General features: G+C 45.8%; 1 protein-coding gene across 2 annotated transcripts in view; it reads right to left on the bottom strand.

The window, feature by feature from the left end:
* Positions 1–17597, bottom strand: part of Grp170 (hypoxia up-regulated Grp170 co-chaperone protein) — a 34205-nt gene that overhangs the window by 3439 nt on the left and 13169 nt on the right. The window contains exons 12-21 of one of the 2 annotated variants that reach the window (XM_077627080.1): positions 15831–16015; positions 14196–14337; positions 13111–13194; positions 11340–11462; positions 10829–10924; positions 9435–9583; positions 8591–8801; positions 8110–8322; positions 5784–5964; positions 1908–1994 (exon numbers count right to left, since the gene is read on the bottom strand). In XM_077627080.1, the coding sequence (XP_077483206.1) occupies positions 1908–1994; positions 5784–5964; positions 8110–8322; positions 8591–8801; positions 9435–9583; positions 10829–10924; positions 11340–11462; positions 13111–13194; positions 14196–14337; positions 15831–16015 (1471 nt within the window). The remainder of the gene's footprint in view (positions 1–1907; positions 1995–5783; positions 5965–8109; positions 8323–8590; positions 8802–9434; positions 9584–10828; positions 10925–11339; positions 11463–13110; positions 13195–14195; positions 14338–15830; positions 16016–17597) is intronic. The other variant, XM_077627081.1, reaches the window with a different exon arrangement.

Raw genomic sequence — 17597 nt, 5'->3', positions numbered from 1 at the left:
AGGAAGGAAGAAAGAGGTGCCGTAATGGAGGGCTCCGGAATAATTTCGACCACCTGGGGATCTTTAACATCGCACAGCACACCAGCAACCTTAGCGTTTCGTCTCCATCGAAACGCGGCCACCGCGGTCGGGATCCAACCCGGGTACTCCGGATCAGTAGCCGAGCGCCCTAACCACTGAGCCACTGCGGCGGGTCTCATACGTTTGCCATTCGTCATTTCGTCACTTGGGTTCCTCTGACCGCGTCGATCGAGTGGCGCTGTCTTCACGAAGTTACATCCGTTCGGCGTTTTGTGATTGCGTCCGGCGGTTCCGCCACTTAGAACGAAAGTGCCTCATCTTTGTGCGTGTTTGACGGGCGGTGTGGTGCACACTCGGGTTGTGGACAACATGGCCCAACCGGGTCAGTCTAAGAAGCGTGGGAAGTATTCCAACTAAATGCGGTGACCTTGCTGTCTAGCGTGTACAGTGAAATCACAACTTTGGCGCAAATACAGGCGCGAATCGTCGCCAGCAAGAAATATTTGTCGCGAGGTAAAATAAGTGACATTTTTAAGCCGATTTCATCTCAATAAAGTGGTTTTTTTGTACTGCACGGATTTTTCGGACTGTTCGAATATTCGGACCATTTTCCGGGTCCATTCGAGTCTGAAAACTCGGCTGGTGACTGTATTCCAATAATTTGGACGTTTTTCCCACTCCGGTGAAGTCCGAATTAATGAGGTTTTACTTTATACCTCATGTGCAGCTTCAAGGAGAAGCTGTTCATTGGCCTCGTGCATAGCCCGCCCAAGACAGCTAATTCTTCAAGAAACGCCACAGCAATCAAACAAGCTTTAAGAAGCAGTGTCATCAGTAGTCAGTATGACTACCTGACCAGCAGTGCTACAATGAATGTGGCAGTAGTTGCCACAACCAAAAGCAGCTCTCTGGAAAGTAAGATGGAGTCAGCAGAAGTTGTGCAGAAAGAAATCGAATATACTATATCCACCCCCTGAACGCTGACACAAGCCACGACCTGTCAGCCACACGACAGCTTTTAAGTTGCTTGCCACTCAACTGTGCCAGACTGCGCCTGCTGTACTGCCAACCAAGAGATGTGAGCCTCACACAGTGTCCCCAGCAAAACCTGCCAGGCAACGACAGACCCATGCACCCCATGTGTGGCACACTGCTAATCACTGAATGCTACTGGTGGCAGTGGTTACTGGTGATACTGCAAATATGTGCAAGCATCTCCATCCTCTGCTCCTGACTTTCATTTTCAAGGGCAGGCTAGCGTAAAGCAGGGCATGAGCCTGCTACCCTAGATCAATTTCCTTTCTTAAGAATTCTTTTGGCCAGAATTCTTTGGCGAGAACTTAAGAGTCGCAACAATATCCTACGCAGTGAGGAGACTAACCCCCTTTGCCAACTCAATGCAAGTAATTTTTTCTGCATCAGTCAGTGAGTCAATGAACCTGTACTAGCATCCCTTGTACATCGCAAAGGCACCACAAAGGGGAAAACTCCATGTCTCTGTGTAACCTCAGCCAGTTGGCTGCAGGCCCCATGTAGCCGATCAGCCAACAAGTTTCAAGTTATTCACTAGAAACAAGCAGTAAACTATATAGTAGGCATGCCAGCTTTGGCGGTGTTGCCAACAGAGTAGGAAATGACGCATGCGTATTACCTAATCCAAAAAGAAAAAAAATGCCCGCATATCAGTACATCTATGATACCAGAGTTATAGCAGGCATCTGGGATTTAACAAACTATTTTCAGCTGGGGGTATGACAGGGACTGGATAACACCCTCTTTTCCCAAAACCACCCTCCTCCAAAAGCTTAAGAGATGTTAAGCCTCCAACACCTGCAAAAAGACTTTCTGGTTGTGATGCTACAAACACATGATAAAGAGTCCCTAACCTGTTACTGGCTGTTCCACAGGTACAGGTCCTTCGGGTGTGTCAACATCCGGCACGACTTCTTCATCTGCTGCCTCTTTACTGGTGTCTGGAAGAGACCAAGACAAAAGAAATTTTAAAAATTTTTTATGAACAAATAATATGTGGAGAGATACATTACGCTTTTGCTTCAGAGACCAGGCATCGCCTTTTTTACTTGTTTCCCCACTGAATAACTGAACGCAAGGCTGGGGGACCCTTAATTTATGAAAACACTAACCAGTGAATTGCCAACAGAGCCTTGATTCAAACCCTGTTCTTCCTACATACAGAGTAGGTTTTCTCTCATTATGGAACTTGTGTCTAGAAAGGCTACCATGCATGACACACTCTAGTAGGTAAGGAGCAAAACATATCACTTGCACACAGATGCAAGAGTTTCACCTGAGAAGCTGTGCGGTGGAGAAACTAAGCTAGAGTGTTCTTAATAAACAGATGAATAACATTAAGTCCAAAGATTCTCAGAGCAAACCCAATAGTATGGTCTTCTCCGCTCCTTCATCAGGACTGCGATGAGTGAAGTGCAGCTGGGTCTAAAATATATGCATGGCACATATCATTGGGATAGCCTGGCTAGTGATTTTGAAGGGGTGGAGGAGAGAGAGGGAAAAAACCTTTATATCCACCAGAAATGGTGGGGGTTCACACCTCGTGGAACGCACGCAGGTGACTGGAGGGTGTCCCCAACAGCACACTAAGGACTAGTGGACAAACTTTGCCATAGCCTCCCTCGCCAGATGGATTATGGAGCATTGTAGCTTTAGATCAGGGCATCACAGCATGGTCTCCCACTCAGTTTTATTTCTGAATTTGCCATACCCTGGGGAGTGCATGCACTCCCATATTATATAATCTAACGTGCAGCAGAATTTGCATTTAGCGTCTCGCTCGTCTCTCATCTAAGTCATGCTTCTCCATAAGGGAGACATGCCATTCCCTGCCTGCAGGCACCGCCAAGTGCGGGCCTCCGAAAGGCTGAGTGCTCTGTCGGGGAGAGCGTAGACCCTCCTTCCTAGCTTGAAATGTTCGGTTATTTCGTGGAATGAAAGTAGGGTGTCTTTTGAATCGCTAACGTCTGGCTGCGCCGCGGCTCCCCGGAAGAGAGATGCTCGGGCGAGCCTGTGCACTGCCCCATTGCTGGCCATTTCTGTGTGAGCTGGTGCCCAAATCAGGGAGATCCCCCTGTTGAGCATTCCTTCCTCTTAAGATCTCTCTCGCTTCTAGCAATATTCTACCTCTACTGTAGCTCCTGATGGCTGCCTTACTATCGCTAACCACGTATCTGTCCTTGGTACTGGCGCAAGCGAGCGCTATCACTACTTCTTCCACGGATGTGGCATCCTCGCAGGTGCCCGTTTTAACGACCGCGGCTTCGCCGAGTCCGTCGACGATGGCGGATGCGGAGTTACCGGGTCTTTTTAGCGCGGTGTCTGTGTATGCTGCTATTTCGGGGGGTAGCCTACCCAATTTTGTCGCCAAGAACTTAGCTCTGTGCTTTCTCCTCTCCTTTTCGTGCTGAGGGTGCATGTTCCTCGGGATTGGGATAACAGTTTGAGATCATGCAAGGCATGCAATAACCTAAACATAGTCACTGCTTTACCATTTTAATTCGCTCAAACTCTTATGCTAGTCTACCTCGGAAACAGGGACGGTAGCGAGTGAACAAACAGCAACTTATATTGCAGCCCTTGTTATTTACCGGGCACGTGAAAATTGAAAGCAGTGATCGATGTTCATTAATGCCTTCAGCATACCTCGAAAGAAAAAACAAGCAACGAATAATTTAGAGCCTACTCCAAGAGAACGATCAGATTTCCCCTGCATAAGTTGGATGTGTCAGGGTTCAAGCAGCAGTCTTCAAAAGTATTTCTGCTGTTCTGCTGAGTCCATTCCTCTGTCAGACAGATTTCTGTTGAATGTTTTTTTTTTTTTTTTCAAAGAGCGTTCTTGTATTCATTAGAAAAACTGGCAGCATTCAAGCCAAATAACTTTTGCACACAAAGCACATGCACTCCCACTGTCCACAATAAGCAATATTTAAAGCCCCCAAGTTGTAACAAAAAGCAGCTGTCAATGCCTCCATTCCAGCAAACCTTCAAACTCAATAAATGTAATTATCTCACATTTTCATACAAAACTGCCATCTATCCATCCTGTCTAGAAAATACCTGTCACTATATCAAGACAAATCAATAATCTGACATTCTGGGAATAGTGCAGCGCACTGTGTTACAAAAACATACAGTAAAACACTCAAAATCGTGGGCATTGAAAATGTCCCATAGAGTTACATTATTTTTCTCCCTGTTAATATGTTCCCAGAAAGCACCATTTTTCGGCTGCTAAGTTCAACATTTTGATAAATTCTGGTTGTATAATATGCTTACAAACCAACCACATATGTACGAACATAAAAGTGAACCCAACATGAGAGGACACATGATCTGAAATGCAGTGGCATTCACCCGTCGTTGTGGCTTCTCTGCAGCACCTAGACGCAAAGGGGGTGAAGCACCAAAAAAAAAACTGAAAAGGTGAGCTAACGTACGACAGTAGTCTTTGCAGGGACGCGACACGAAGAGAAGAAACGCTGCAGTTTCTTCACTGTGCCTAAGGTCACGAGGGGCGAAGCACCTGAGAACTACAGCGATGCACTTTTCATAAAAGCGGGCCGGGTCTGGGGAACACAGCACGAAAAACTGAACGCTGCGACAGTCAGCCGACGCGGCGGCTTGTCCGCCATGCTTAGATGCAAGGGGCGAAGCATCCGAAAATGCCGAAAAAAATTTTGCCTGCTTTCGCCATTGCCGTCGTCTGACTGAATGTGTTGCGAAATTCATTCCACGGTGCACAAACACGCACTGAATTCCATGAGCACTAGATAAGAAACTGTTCAGACCCTGTGCCAAAAAATGCTAATAGACATTTTTATCAAGTAAAACTGTCAATAAATGCCTTGGTACCTCACTCAGCAGTTACATTTTTTAAACTTGGGCGAATTGTACCATAAGTTTTCAAAGACATTACGTTCTTTTCCGCAATATTTTTTTTTTTAGGCATATCAACTAGGTTTTACTGCACTGGCCACAAACAACTGAAAAGGGTTGAGCAAGCACGTGAGTAAAAAAAATTGGAGGGGACACTTAAGCTCCGCCTTAAGGGTATTCATGTGATAGCGTTAATGGGCTAATGCCCATACATACAGAATTGGTCATTCTCTACTTAGCATTCAAAGATCCCTGGGAGACCTCATGCCATTCCTGGCAAAGTGGTGAAGCGGTTAAACAACACGCCACTGCCCTGGGATGGCAAGTGCTGCCACCGGTGGGGTTTGTGCGACCCAGGTTGCCCTCTCCGAGCAACCTCTAGCGACCAATCATTAATTTAACTGCCACCTCAAATGGTGCGCAGTTTGCTCAAGGTCACTACGTCACGTGGCCTAGCTGGCCCACCTGCCTCCTAGGTTGCTTTTCCGAGGATTTTTCTTGGATTATTCGCTCATGGTCAACAGCGCCGACGTCCGATTTTCTGCGACACGAGCTCCTTAACATGATCGCGTTAAAATCTCTTGAGAGAGAGTAATCCATCACAGGTGACAACAGCAATGCATACAGAAAAGCGCTGTGGAGAAAAGAGCATCTTTGAGAAATTTTTGTCGAAGGTGCTCCTTCATTGTTTGACAAGGTCTGACAAAGGGCCTAACATGGTATTTCTCAGGCCATAGTTAACATGGCGTACTGAGCGTATGAGCTAAATGTTTGAAACAGCAATCTTTACCACTGCTCAGTTAGGTGAGCAAAGGCCAAAAGTGCACAGTCACCAATAAATTATGCCTTACCAGGCGTTTCGGGCTTCTTGGTTGTGGGCTTTGGAGGTGGAGCACGCTGGGCCTTATTGAGCAGGTACTTGGTCTCGCGATCCAAAAGCTGGATCTTATCAAAGATCATCCGTAGGGTTAACTTGGGTGTCTCGTGCAGCGGTGTCTGCTCTTGCAGTGCCACTTGCTCAGCTTGCCAATCCTGTGCACGGAAGAAAAGGGGGCAGGAAAGTCAAGCCAAATAGCCTCCTACCACAAGACACTATACGAAAAAACACGCGTGCATTCTCTGCTGATAACACTTTGTACTTCAATACAGCAAGAGGCTTGGCCAAGTTCTTCATATGCGATCATATGCAATTCACGTTTGCGATCAGCATTTCTGTAGCCTCCAGTGTCTTAAGCCTGAATTATTTTATGCCTCAAATTTAGAGTGGCAAAGTTAACAAACCTAAACCAAGCTTCACAGAAACCCTAATTGATCTGCTCTTCTCTGCACACAGTGAAGTGACACGTTCTGCCTGGTATATTGTCCAGCTACCACGGAAAAAGGGTCTAGATCTGCAATGTGGATCAGCTGTAGAGGAACAGAAGCCCTGATGTCCTGCTCTAATAAATGTGCACTGATGACATCACATACAGTTCGGCTAAGTGCCTTTGCATAGCACTATACTACAAAGAATTCCGTACTTGCTCTCACCAATATAAAAGACCACAGTGTTTTTCCACCCACTAGTAGTGTGTCACAGGATAGTAAGAAGAGTACAGAATAAATGGATTTAATAAAGGGAAAAGGGGGGTGACCCCCAAGCAAGAAATTTTAATCAGGAAAACCACGCTAAACACCTTTTTTTTTTCGACGAAAAAAAATCCAAGGACTACTATACATGGTTCAAATGGTAACCCCCCTCCACCTCCAAGAGGGGCCCATAAATCTGCCCCTGGCAGAAGGTCATGTCAAGTCATAGCAAAACTAAAGCAAATACAGCAGAGCAGTGAAAGACATCCAGTGCTCCAAAAAAAAAAGGGAGCCTTACTTCCATCTTACTTCAGGCATTGTATACATCTAATATTACCGTATTTACACGATTGTAAGTCAACTCGAATGTAAGTTGACCCCTCCAAATCACATTTCCGAAAAAAAAAAAAAAAAACTTCCGAGGTTGAATGCATTATCCAGCGGCTGCCGTTTATCTCCAGCCGCTATCGATATGACGTGGAACAGCTGAAAATTTTCCTCGCTGCAGCTGCCACTTCTTTATCACCCGTTGCGAACGTCGAACTTGCGGCCCGGTGCGCAGCTGCTCGTTTCTTCGGCGTAAAAAATGGCAGACATCTTGAATGTAGCCGTGAACGAGCGCTGGTCGCTTGCCGGACGTGGAGCACAAATGATGACTGACGTAGCAGTACGTACATTAAAAGCTTGTGAAACGCGGCCGGCAGTAGTCAAATGCGTCAGAGCCAAAGAGAAACTACGCGTGAATGGTGTCGGCTCTTCTGTCGGCTACCGACACTCTGAACGGCACCGCTGCCGTTCCGAGTGGGGGTGCCGCCTCGATTGGAACAGCGGCCCTTCCATCAACTATCAACGCTCCCTTGAGAGCCGAGCACGCATTTGCAAGTAAAAAGAAAGCTTGTTGGACACTTGAGCTTCCCGTAGAATGCAATTGCATTATCGGGCCGCCGCCGCTTATCAGCAACCGCAGTCAGCAGCCACGTGTGGGGTGCCAGTTTGCTGTTTATCGATAGCCGCCATCGACCGCCGCCCGCCTGCGGGGAGGGGATGCCAGTTCTGCACGTTGACATAGCAGCTGCTCAAGGCTAGCACCAAGAGCAATGCGACGGAGCCACGCAGCAAAAATTCAACCACGTTGTAGCATGCCTGATATCTCATTTGTCTCGCAAGTCGACCCCCCACACTTCGGATTTTCAAATTTAAAAAAATAGGTCGACTTACAATCGTGTAAATACGGTAACCTTGTTTAGTTACACATATAGGTGCACAATTCAACTTCTGACAACATGAAGTGACAGCAACAATATGGCTGCTGAACTCCATGCTGACCATTGCTCACACTGACCACGGATCACACTGACCCCGGCTCACACTGACCCCGGCTCACACTAACCCCGGCTCACACTGACCCCGGCTCACACTGACCCCGGCTCACACTGACCACGGCTAACACTGACCCCGGCTCACACTGACCCCGGCTCACACTGACCCCGGCTCACACTGACCCCGGCTCACACTGACCCCGGCTCACACTGACCCCGGCTCACACTGACCCCGGCTCACACTGACCCCGGCTCACACTGACCACGGCTAACACTGACCACGGCTCACCTTGGTTTCATTGATGATCCTCGACAGTGTTTCTATCTCCACAGCTGTAAAGACCTGGTCCTGCAGGCCAGTGATGGCAGACAGGTAAACCTCGCTGGCATTCACCATGTTGTTCAGAGCAACCAGGGCACCTGGTCGCTCACGGTGTTCCTGCACTCGGTCAAACAGGTCCTTGACGAGCCTCGTTAGATTGGACAGCTTCTCCTTGAAGACCTAGAAAGAGCGAGACGTGCACACCATATTGACACAAACCCAGGTGTCCCATAATACCGAGCAAGACCCCCTTCATTTTATCTTTTGAAAGAAGCAAAGCATAGATGAAAAATATTAAAATTTCCAGCCTAATTCCAAAAAAAAAGCAAGAACCTACAGATCTCTCAGACTTCCCACAACCAAAAACCTCACTTTATAAATGTTACAATGCCCTTGACAATGCATGCACACCAGTGATTAAGTCTTCACAGAGCAAATAGGTCCTTGCCTTGGTCTCTGCATTGTCCGACTCATATTCAAGCCAGTCAGAGCTCTCAGTCAGCATGGCGAGAATGTTCTGTCGGTGTTCTTCAGTGGAGGCCTTCTCGTATTCATCACTGTACATCTTGTCCTTGGTCTCGTGCAGAAATGACTCCAAGGCATTCCTGGCATGATCCCTGGCAAGCTTCGCCCTGTCCTTGCTGTCCAGGTCGGAAAGCCTGCGCAGAAGTGAAAATTCCATGAAACTCAGTAATTATTCCATCTCTTAATGATGATTACATGTATTCAATCAATAGAAACATATGTTTCACAAAGGCAGCTTAGCACGGTGTGACCCCTATGCCATTTTAACCACAACTTACCAGTGGTAACCTACCAGTGATGTTCTAAATGCTTTTCCTGAATGTTCAGTTCAGAACTGCCAGGTAAAAACGGCACAAGAGATAATCTAATGACCTTATCACGCATGCATCAGTCCTGGTGGCAATAAAAACACAGCTGCAACTGACACAGATATCAAATATGTAAAAAAAAAATGCTGAATAAAAATCACATCAGCCCTGAATAACAAAGGAGAAAATACTGAGCATACAAGACTCACTTCACGAGATTTCACATTTGCAAAGTTGCTTCCATTATAGGAGGGTGTAAACCAGCTTTGTCCGGTCATAAAACCATCACCTCCCTTACAGTCAGAATTACATTGCAATTACTAGCAAATGCAGTCTGATGCATCATTATCATGTCATCACTCTCGAACTGTAAACGAGCACAGGTCTTCTTTCATCATCTCATCCCTTCAGCACCACTTAAAGGGAAGAAACATCACAGTGTTCAACTCGTGCACTTACTTCTTGATGGATTCAGCAATCTGCTCGGCACTGAACTCCGCCCGGTCCACCAGAGTCAGGCGTATGGCCACCGGCTCCTTCAACGTGACCAGCTTCGTTGTCTTGGTTTCATTTGCAGCAGCCTCGCCCTCCAAACTTCTCTGCTCAGGCTGAACATGCAAGCATGATCAACTGAATGGCACATGCACAAGCTCCAGCACAGTTAAAAATAAGCACCATGTCAAAAATATAGAAGACTGCAACCCAGCAATATTTCACACTTCACTTTTTTTTGTGCATGTGTGGAAGCCAACCATAAAAAGGCTGTCCTTGAGAAAAAGTCACTGATGTTTATTACCACTGACTTCCTATTATTTTGCACTCCCCTCCCTCTAGAAAACAGTAAGTGTCACACCAAGTACTCTCTCCTTACCCTTCTCTCCAGCTTTGCGCATACTGCATTTTGCTCCACTGCCAAGCGCTTGATCATTCGCAATACTACAGTGACAACTGTAGTATTAGCCTATATCCTTCGGTTTCACAGTGTCGGTGTTACTGGCGTAGTCCCATCCACATGCCCCATGTCAAAGCAAGAAGATGGACAACTAATACACGTGTTCACAGCGCCCACTCGTGGTGGGGGTCACAGGCATGCTGCTCTGGTCTCCACCTTCCGGAGAAGGCCGACTAGTGCAACCAATTTCGAACCAGAGGCCCAAACCCAGAACGTGATGCAGAGTTCACTTCTCTCGGCCACCACGAATCTGGCCAATCATTCGTAGGTCTATTTGTGTCTGTTCAGTGCACGGTGAATACAGGAAAGAATAGATATGCTTCCATCATGGTTCAGTGCCAGTTCAGTGGAAGTGGCAATCACGCATGGTGTCGTGCACCAACTAACATGGCATTGCAAGCAGTCTAGAACTGATTACTCATCATAAACTGAAGGCAGGTGGCTGCAATTTTTGTGCAGAGCACAAGTTTTCAGACATTGGAGCATGGTGCTTTGAAGTATGAAGGGGGACTGCTATATATTAACTGCAGGAACAGAAAAACCACATGCATGGCGAACTCATGAGTAGAGAGATTTGTGACCATACAACATGCTCCCAGATAATATTCACTCAAGACAAGCAAGCATATTCTCAAGGCTTTGCAAAGGCAAATCAAAGGCACAGCAGCTGCGACATACCAAATGAAGTGAATTGAGAGTTTTTTTTTAAAGCTTTGCATGCATCTCAAATTTTGGCCATTACTGAAACATCTCTGTGTCACATTTTTAGAGAAAATAAAACTACCCACCACAGGAATCAATATCACATGTTCAAAACCAGCCTCCTCCTATATTAACCAGGATGGTATAACAGAAAGCTCACGCAAATGCCACATTTTTTTAAAAGAGTAAAATTTCTCACCTGTGTTTTGTTCTCACTGGCCTGCTTGGCATCAGTGGCATTCTCCTGAGCCTGTGCGCTGGCATTGTCTGCTCTGGCCTCCGGGGTGGCCTCGTCCTGCAGAGAAAGGTCAGGCCAAGTTTTCATGCGTTTGCTCAGCGCGGCACAGACACAGGGCAATTTGCTGAATGCACGGTTTCAGAAGATGGGTGCACTTGTTATGAGAGCATTACTCTCCTCTTAGCTGATGCAAATGGAAAGTGAAATTACAACCTTGAGATCAGATGCTCTAGGCACATCATATGGCAAGAAAAGAAAGGTAATGTGCAGCTTTTTAATCATAAATGCTCCAAATAAAACACAGTCCAACTGGTCTCTGCGGCTGGTTTCTGGAAGCCAGCTGATGCATCAGCCAAATCAGTGGCGTAGCCGGAAATTTTGTTAAATGGGGGGGGTTCACGTTCTTGGCACTCACATTCTTGGCAGTAGACAAAACAAGTGGCAGTCTCAACAAAACTGTCAGAGTGCTCACCTTAGCAGGCTCGTCTCCGCCTCCAGAAAACAGCTTCCCCAATGTGCTCCCCAGCCTTGACAGTGTAGACTCTTCAGCCGCTGGGACAACTTCCTCCACAGTTTTCTCGAAGGTCGCCTCTGCCTGTTGCCAACACAGCCGAATTGAGTAAAAGCAGAGCAAAACAACATTCCCATAGTGACGAAATTTCTAAAGCCCCACACATCCAAGAAGGTAGTTCCAAAATCACACTGCGAGACTGTCGATTAGGTCAATGTGGCCTAAATACAACTGCAGATTTGCAACCGCACCTGGCTCCTACTATTAGATTACACTGTCAGCCCAAATGCAACATAATGGCACCATGCTTTCGAATTAACACAGAAAACTCGTTACCACGTGGAAGCAGCTAACAGGGCAAAAATGTTTTTGCACTGGCATACATTTACCAGCACACTACACTGTGCTACCAAAACCCATAGCAAGTTGCGGTTAAATGTTTGACACAGTTAAATGCAGACAGTTAAGAGAGTAATTAATATGCTTCTCGGTGCCACAGGCATATGTGCCACGTCAACTTGATACAGACAACCTCAATCCTGAAAAGGCCTGTACAAAAGAATTAGAGGGGGGCGAGGAATAAGCGGTATTGTCAAAATATAGACATCAAACACTCATGACTCTTCTGTTCCCAATCTTGAAGAAAAAATGCAAATAAAAAATATTCCACAATTTAATGAATTCGGCGGCAAAAAATCAATGAAGTCAGCCCTAGTACTGCCAGCTGCCAAGGGACGAGACCAAAACCAGATGTGAACAGTATTTTGCAAGGACAGCACCTTGTAAAGCAACAGGCAGACCACATGCAGCCAAACCAGGAAGGCATCAAGCATGACAAGTTTCATACAAATTAAAATAATGCATTACATAAGAGTTGTGCAGCCACCAAGCCATGCAACTCGCTTCAACATATGTGTACTTAACACTGTACAAGATACTGAATCCCAGTGTAACAAGAAAAGTAATTATTTACCTGTGACTACCATTCCCTTTGTAAAACAGAAGCCATCACAGCTAATGAGCCACAGCAAGATGTTGCAGAGAAACTATGATTAGTAAAGGCCCAGAACCAAAAAAATTTTGTTCAACATAAGTAGTCGCCACTGGTTGCTTTATTCTATTCTACTTGGGCTACTCACAAATGAACTCTTCAAATATTGCCTCAATTTTTTTTTTTTGGTCTATTCCTTTTCCCGCTCCCTCAACGTTATTGTCTTCGCATACTTAGGTGCTGCTACGTTACACCTGCATCGCATACATCCCCACGTGCTGACCATTGTTACAAGGTAAACATACCATCATACTACACAGTCACACACTTTTGCCCATTCTTTCCAAGAACTTGTCAAAAGTGGAACCACCTGCCTCCCACAACAGTCAGTGTCCCAGACATCGATCATATTCACAAATCACTAGTTAATATAACACTATACTAAGTACACATCTACAACTGAGAATGCTTCCTTCTTATATTCAGTTTCTTTAGCTATTGTTGTTTGTTCTGTTTTGATGCTCACATGACTTAATTGCAGCAGTATTTTAGCTTTGTATTTTTTTTTCTTGCTCTTCAGCCTCTTCCCATTCTAATGCTTTCTGTAAGCCTTGAGGGCAGAAATATACAAGTAAATCCCATGACCCATGACAGACCACTCTGGCTACTGTGCCAGTGCGGGGCAGGCATATACCTGCAGCTGCTGCTGCCCTCTCACACACGCACACGCAAGTAATTTACCGGCTTGGGAACAGGTGCGTCTTTCTTAACGACCTTTGGCTTCACTCCAGGAGTTGAAACTTTCCTTTCAAAAATGTAACTGACCTGTACGTGAAAGAATGGTGAAAGCGTGAGAAGCAAGGCCAGTGCAGTTCTGTGGCGTGCCTTCTATGCGTTCCTATCAAGATCGCCCCAGTTTATCATCTCAGTCACCTTTGACGTTGACAATTTGTGCCATAAAAACCAGTCACTCTTATGATATCCAGCATGCAAAATGCTTGAGGAAACATAAAAGGCAGGCCAAGAACAAAAGCAAGATCAATGCAGCAAGCAGGGTAGAATAGATATCCGAAAAGCACAAGCAAGTAATTGAAGGTGATCAAGATTAAATGCACAGTGTTACATGCAAGGCAGTATGAAGCTAAACAAGACACCGAGAGAAAATGTTACCCACGCAAAACATGCGTGTCTGAAAAAAAAAAAAGGGCCAGAAACAATCATGCTTCTGCGATTCAGGGCTCTCCAGCCAGTCACAAGCAAAAAAAGAAAAGAAAAAAAGAAACCGAGTGAAACTGCTGTAACCTCCTACAGCCAGCATTTCAAATCAGTGGACATAACCAACCTCTCACAAGTAAACTATGTAATATTTACTAGCTCAACATAGCATACTGAATAAACCACTAGTACTATATGCAAAAACTACAAAGAGCCTCAGCAGCACATACGGTCTGCTGACACCAGTAATTAATACCCCCGGTGTCAAAAGCTTACAGAGTTTTACGAGGAAATAAAATTTATACAACCTGGCCATATAGCACTTGAAGACAGACACAGACTGGACTGCTCTACCAACAAGGCACACATAGCATACATCCATTTTCAGGGAGCATGCTATACAAGCCGGAAAAAAAATGCCGTTCATTTACAACTCACAAAGTTCTGACTCCAACTGTACACAGTATGTTAATAATGTACAAAATATCAAGGCCTGGAAATAATGCGCCACTGTGCTTGGAAGGAACTGCTGAGCAAGCGTTGCTATTGGGATGAGTTTTTTCGAGCTCCTGAGCAGGCACAGTTGTGAACCAGAGCCAAAAAGCACTCACTGCATCCAAATGCAGCAGGCCACTCTCGTCCAGCCTGAAATGGGCCTTGATGCCCTTAGGCTCGGCATGCTCTGCATGCTTCTGTATGGCAGCTGCCACTCCTGTCAGTGACACTGTGCTGATGTTGAATGAGCCAAAGTTGCTGCACAAAGGAAGAAGAGGAGTAAGCAAGGATGCTTGCAGGTCAAGCAATATGCAGAAACTAAAGCTTGACATTAAGTGCATAGTGACATAACACACTGGTGACATATACAGCTTAAGAGAACTTCTTAAGAGAACGCTTGTGCACAACTACACATACATCTTAATTGAGAGCTCCCCCAAAAATAGATAACAATTGGCTACTACCGAGAGGTATGCCAATAATTCACAGGCATTGCTTTCCATAATGAGACCCTAATTGTGCACCAGTATTTATCCTGTCTTCTTACATCCAAAAATTTTGACGCTTCTTGCATTTTTTTTTCACGATGCAACCATGCAAAACAACCAGCACTTCACCCTTACTGCATAAACTTCAAGAGATTGCTAAGAAACAGGAAAGTACTGTACTGAATCGCTTACAAGTCAACCTGTTTATTTTCGAAATCGTGCTCTCCAAGTTCGAAGATTAACCAATACATGAATCCTGTGCAAGACAAGGCATAAAACTAGCTGCAGTGCAGAAAAGGGAGAGAGCAGCACCAACAATGTTACCGCAGAGAGCCTTGCCTACTGGCCACCTTCGGGTTTTCACAATGTAGTACTGCAGCTGATACCACTGTTAAAATGCACGCCGTTACAATGTTACGGTGCAAGGGTATTGCACGCCCCTTCTTTACAAAGATAGCGGCATAAAAGATTCTCAGACTATGCAGATATGAAGATAAGCCTGAACTCCGCTACGCCATCACTGCAGCAACTATGGCCTCATTGCAAGAGCGAAACTTCTCATGCAGTGCGCCGAGCCATGTCTGCTGAACTTGAGCAACTGTTCTCGGCAACTTTTAAGTAAGCCAACATCTTACGCATGACGGCGTTCAAAAAACTGTAACAGTGCCAGCTTTCCGCGCAACGATGAAGAAATACTGCCCTTAATTACGATACTAGTGACACTGCAGAAATTAGGTGTGTCTCTAACTTTAACACAACGTAATTATGACTATGAATTTTTATGGCGCAAGGGCATCTGTGGCGAAAGAGCGCCATGGCACAATGTTTTTCTTCTTCTCAAGGTGGCGCCAAGGACCCATTTCTCAAGTATTTCACCCTAAAGACGCCAAGCACCGCACAGGGGAAAGCTTGTACCCATTGTATCACCGGTGGGTACCCGGCGGCACTGGGGATCGAACCCCGCACCTCCCACATGCGAGGCGGATGCTCGAACAACTAGTGTGCTATAAATCATAGCACATTCCCCAAGCTGAAGTGTAATTCCAGGGACCACTTTCTCACGGCGCCACCACTGAAGCTCCAATATGCGATACGCTGTGCTGGTCACCTTAATTAAATGTTGGCAGCTCTGAACTTACACTGGCTGACCCACACAACACCCCAACATTTTTTCTTATTTCTGATTCCCGAAGTTAAAGGTCGGCCTATAAAATGTACTGACCAACATGCGAGTAAAAATTGTAACAAACAAGGGACAGTCACCTGAGCTCATCCTTGGGCAGAAAACTGAGGTCTCCATAGTTGATGGCAAAGTCAAAGTCTGTGGTGTAGCGCGAGAAGGTCATCACTTTCTTCTGTGGGTAGAGGTTGTTCCTGCTGAAGAGCAACCGACGCACCACCTTCGTGCTCTTGACACCATCTGTGTCTACGTCCCGGCTGAAGTCAACCTGAGTCATTAAGGATGCAAGGAGAACAGAGGCCTGGATCATTACCTGCTCCCAAGTGGTGCTTGAATGAGGCACTCAAAAAGCAAGCACCATCCATCAGTGTTATTCCTAGAAGAACATCCCATGAGAAATTTTGTAATATATCGAATGACAGAGCAAGGAATACAAAGAACGGCAACTTCACCAGTTTTCTACATAGGTAGAAAACCAGATAATGTATCCTAGTGAATAAACAGTTACGTAATCTGCAGCTTCCGTTATGAAGAAACAGTTGCAAGTAGTGCCCGTCCTGCTGTTCTCTCGTCAACACATGTCCTGTTTTTTTGCTCTTCATCTGAACTAAACCAGATAAAGTCGCATGAAGAAAAAGGTATTGACAGCACTTAGTAGCACGAGAAAGCAGCTTTTCATGCTGCACTTTTACACTGTGGCAACAGCAAAACAGGCTCCAAAGCATGCTTTAAGTTACTGGAATCATCAGTTACATCATAAGCTTGTTAATTCGGACACCACGGGTCTCATACAAGTTAATTCAAATGGGTTCCCTAAGGGAGGCCGCAGTCAGTTAGGACGCTATGGGTCTCACACAAGTTCATTCAAACAGGCTCCCAAAGGGAGACCGCCATCAGGTATGACCAGTGTGGCAAGAGATCATCGAAACAGTCCTAATCAAAGCCTGAATTCTATGCTGTGGAGTCGATAGCGGCCTGCGTACTCTTACATTGGCATGCAATGACAGACGTGACAACAGACAACCCTGTCCCCGAGAACAGTTTGATGGCTGCTTAGTTTCAGTTCCACTTTTCTGAGCTTCACGCCAGTCTGCAGCAACAGCGGCTCAACCAGGCAGCGTCAGCCAGCCAACTGACTCCCTCCCATGCCCTAATTTTTTCTTCCAGCTTTGCAGCTGCTGAGACTTTCCTTTGCTTACGTCCGCCTGATTCTGTTCTTGCAGTACGCCATAACTACGCGCTCATCATGTGCGCAAGATGAAGCATTTTTCGAGTGATGAAGCCTCCTCACATACAACGGTGCCACTTGTGAGGGGTGTGACGCGGTAGTGGTGCAGCTCCACCGTGTCGCAACATAAACAATACCAAGGAGTCCCTTACAATTTTGCAGCAGTTCTGCTTCGACGCTCTCAACAGTATGCATGCAATAATGCATCAATGGAAGCATGACAGCCACCGCTGCGCCACTCTTATTTCAAAAGCAGGCACCCATTGCTCAGTCTTCCAACAAATAAATTTACCACAATGCAAGCATTGCTTGACAGTTTTTCCGGGGGTCATTCGATAACACAAATATTTTTTTCCGGTCACTTAATGTTTGAATTCTTTAACTGTATAAGAAAAAGTTGCAGTCAACCACTAGATGCTGCCAGCAAGCAACTGCTTCATCTACAACATACACGACATTACAGCGCCCCATGCTTAGGCCTTAAAAATGCTGCTTAAGCCTTCAAAAAGCTCCCATAAAGCAATTCAGGTATAACTGCAGCCATGCGCTATAGCACCCTTAACTAAAGAAAGAAATGACAGCTTCCCACAGACCAGTTCACAATGCTCTGGAGCAGAACCGC

Source organism: Amblyomma americanum, chromosome 6 (assembly GCF_052857255.1).
Source record: "Amblyomma americanum isolate KBUSLIRL-KWMA chromosome 6, ASM5285725v1, whole genome shotgun sequence".
NCBI lineage: Eukaryota > Metazoa > Arthropoda > Arachnida > Ixodida > Ixodidae > Amblyomma > Amblyomma americanum.
This window is presented reverse-complemented; position numbering and strand designations above follow the sequence as displayed.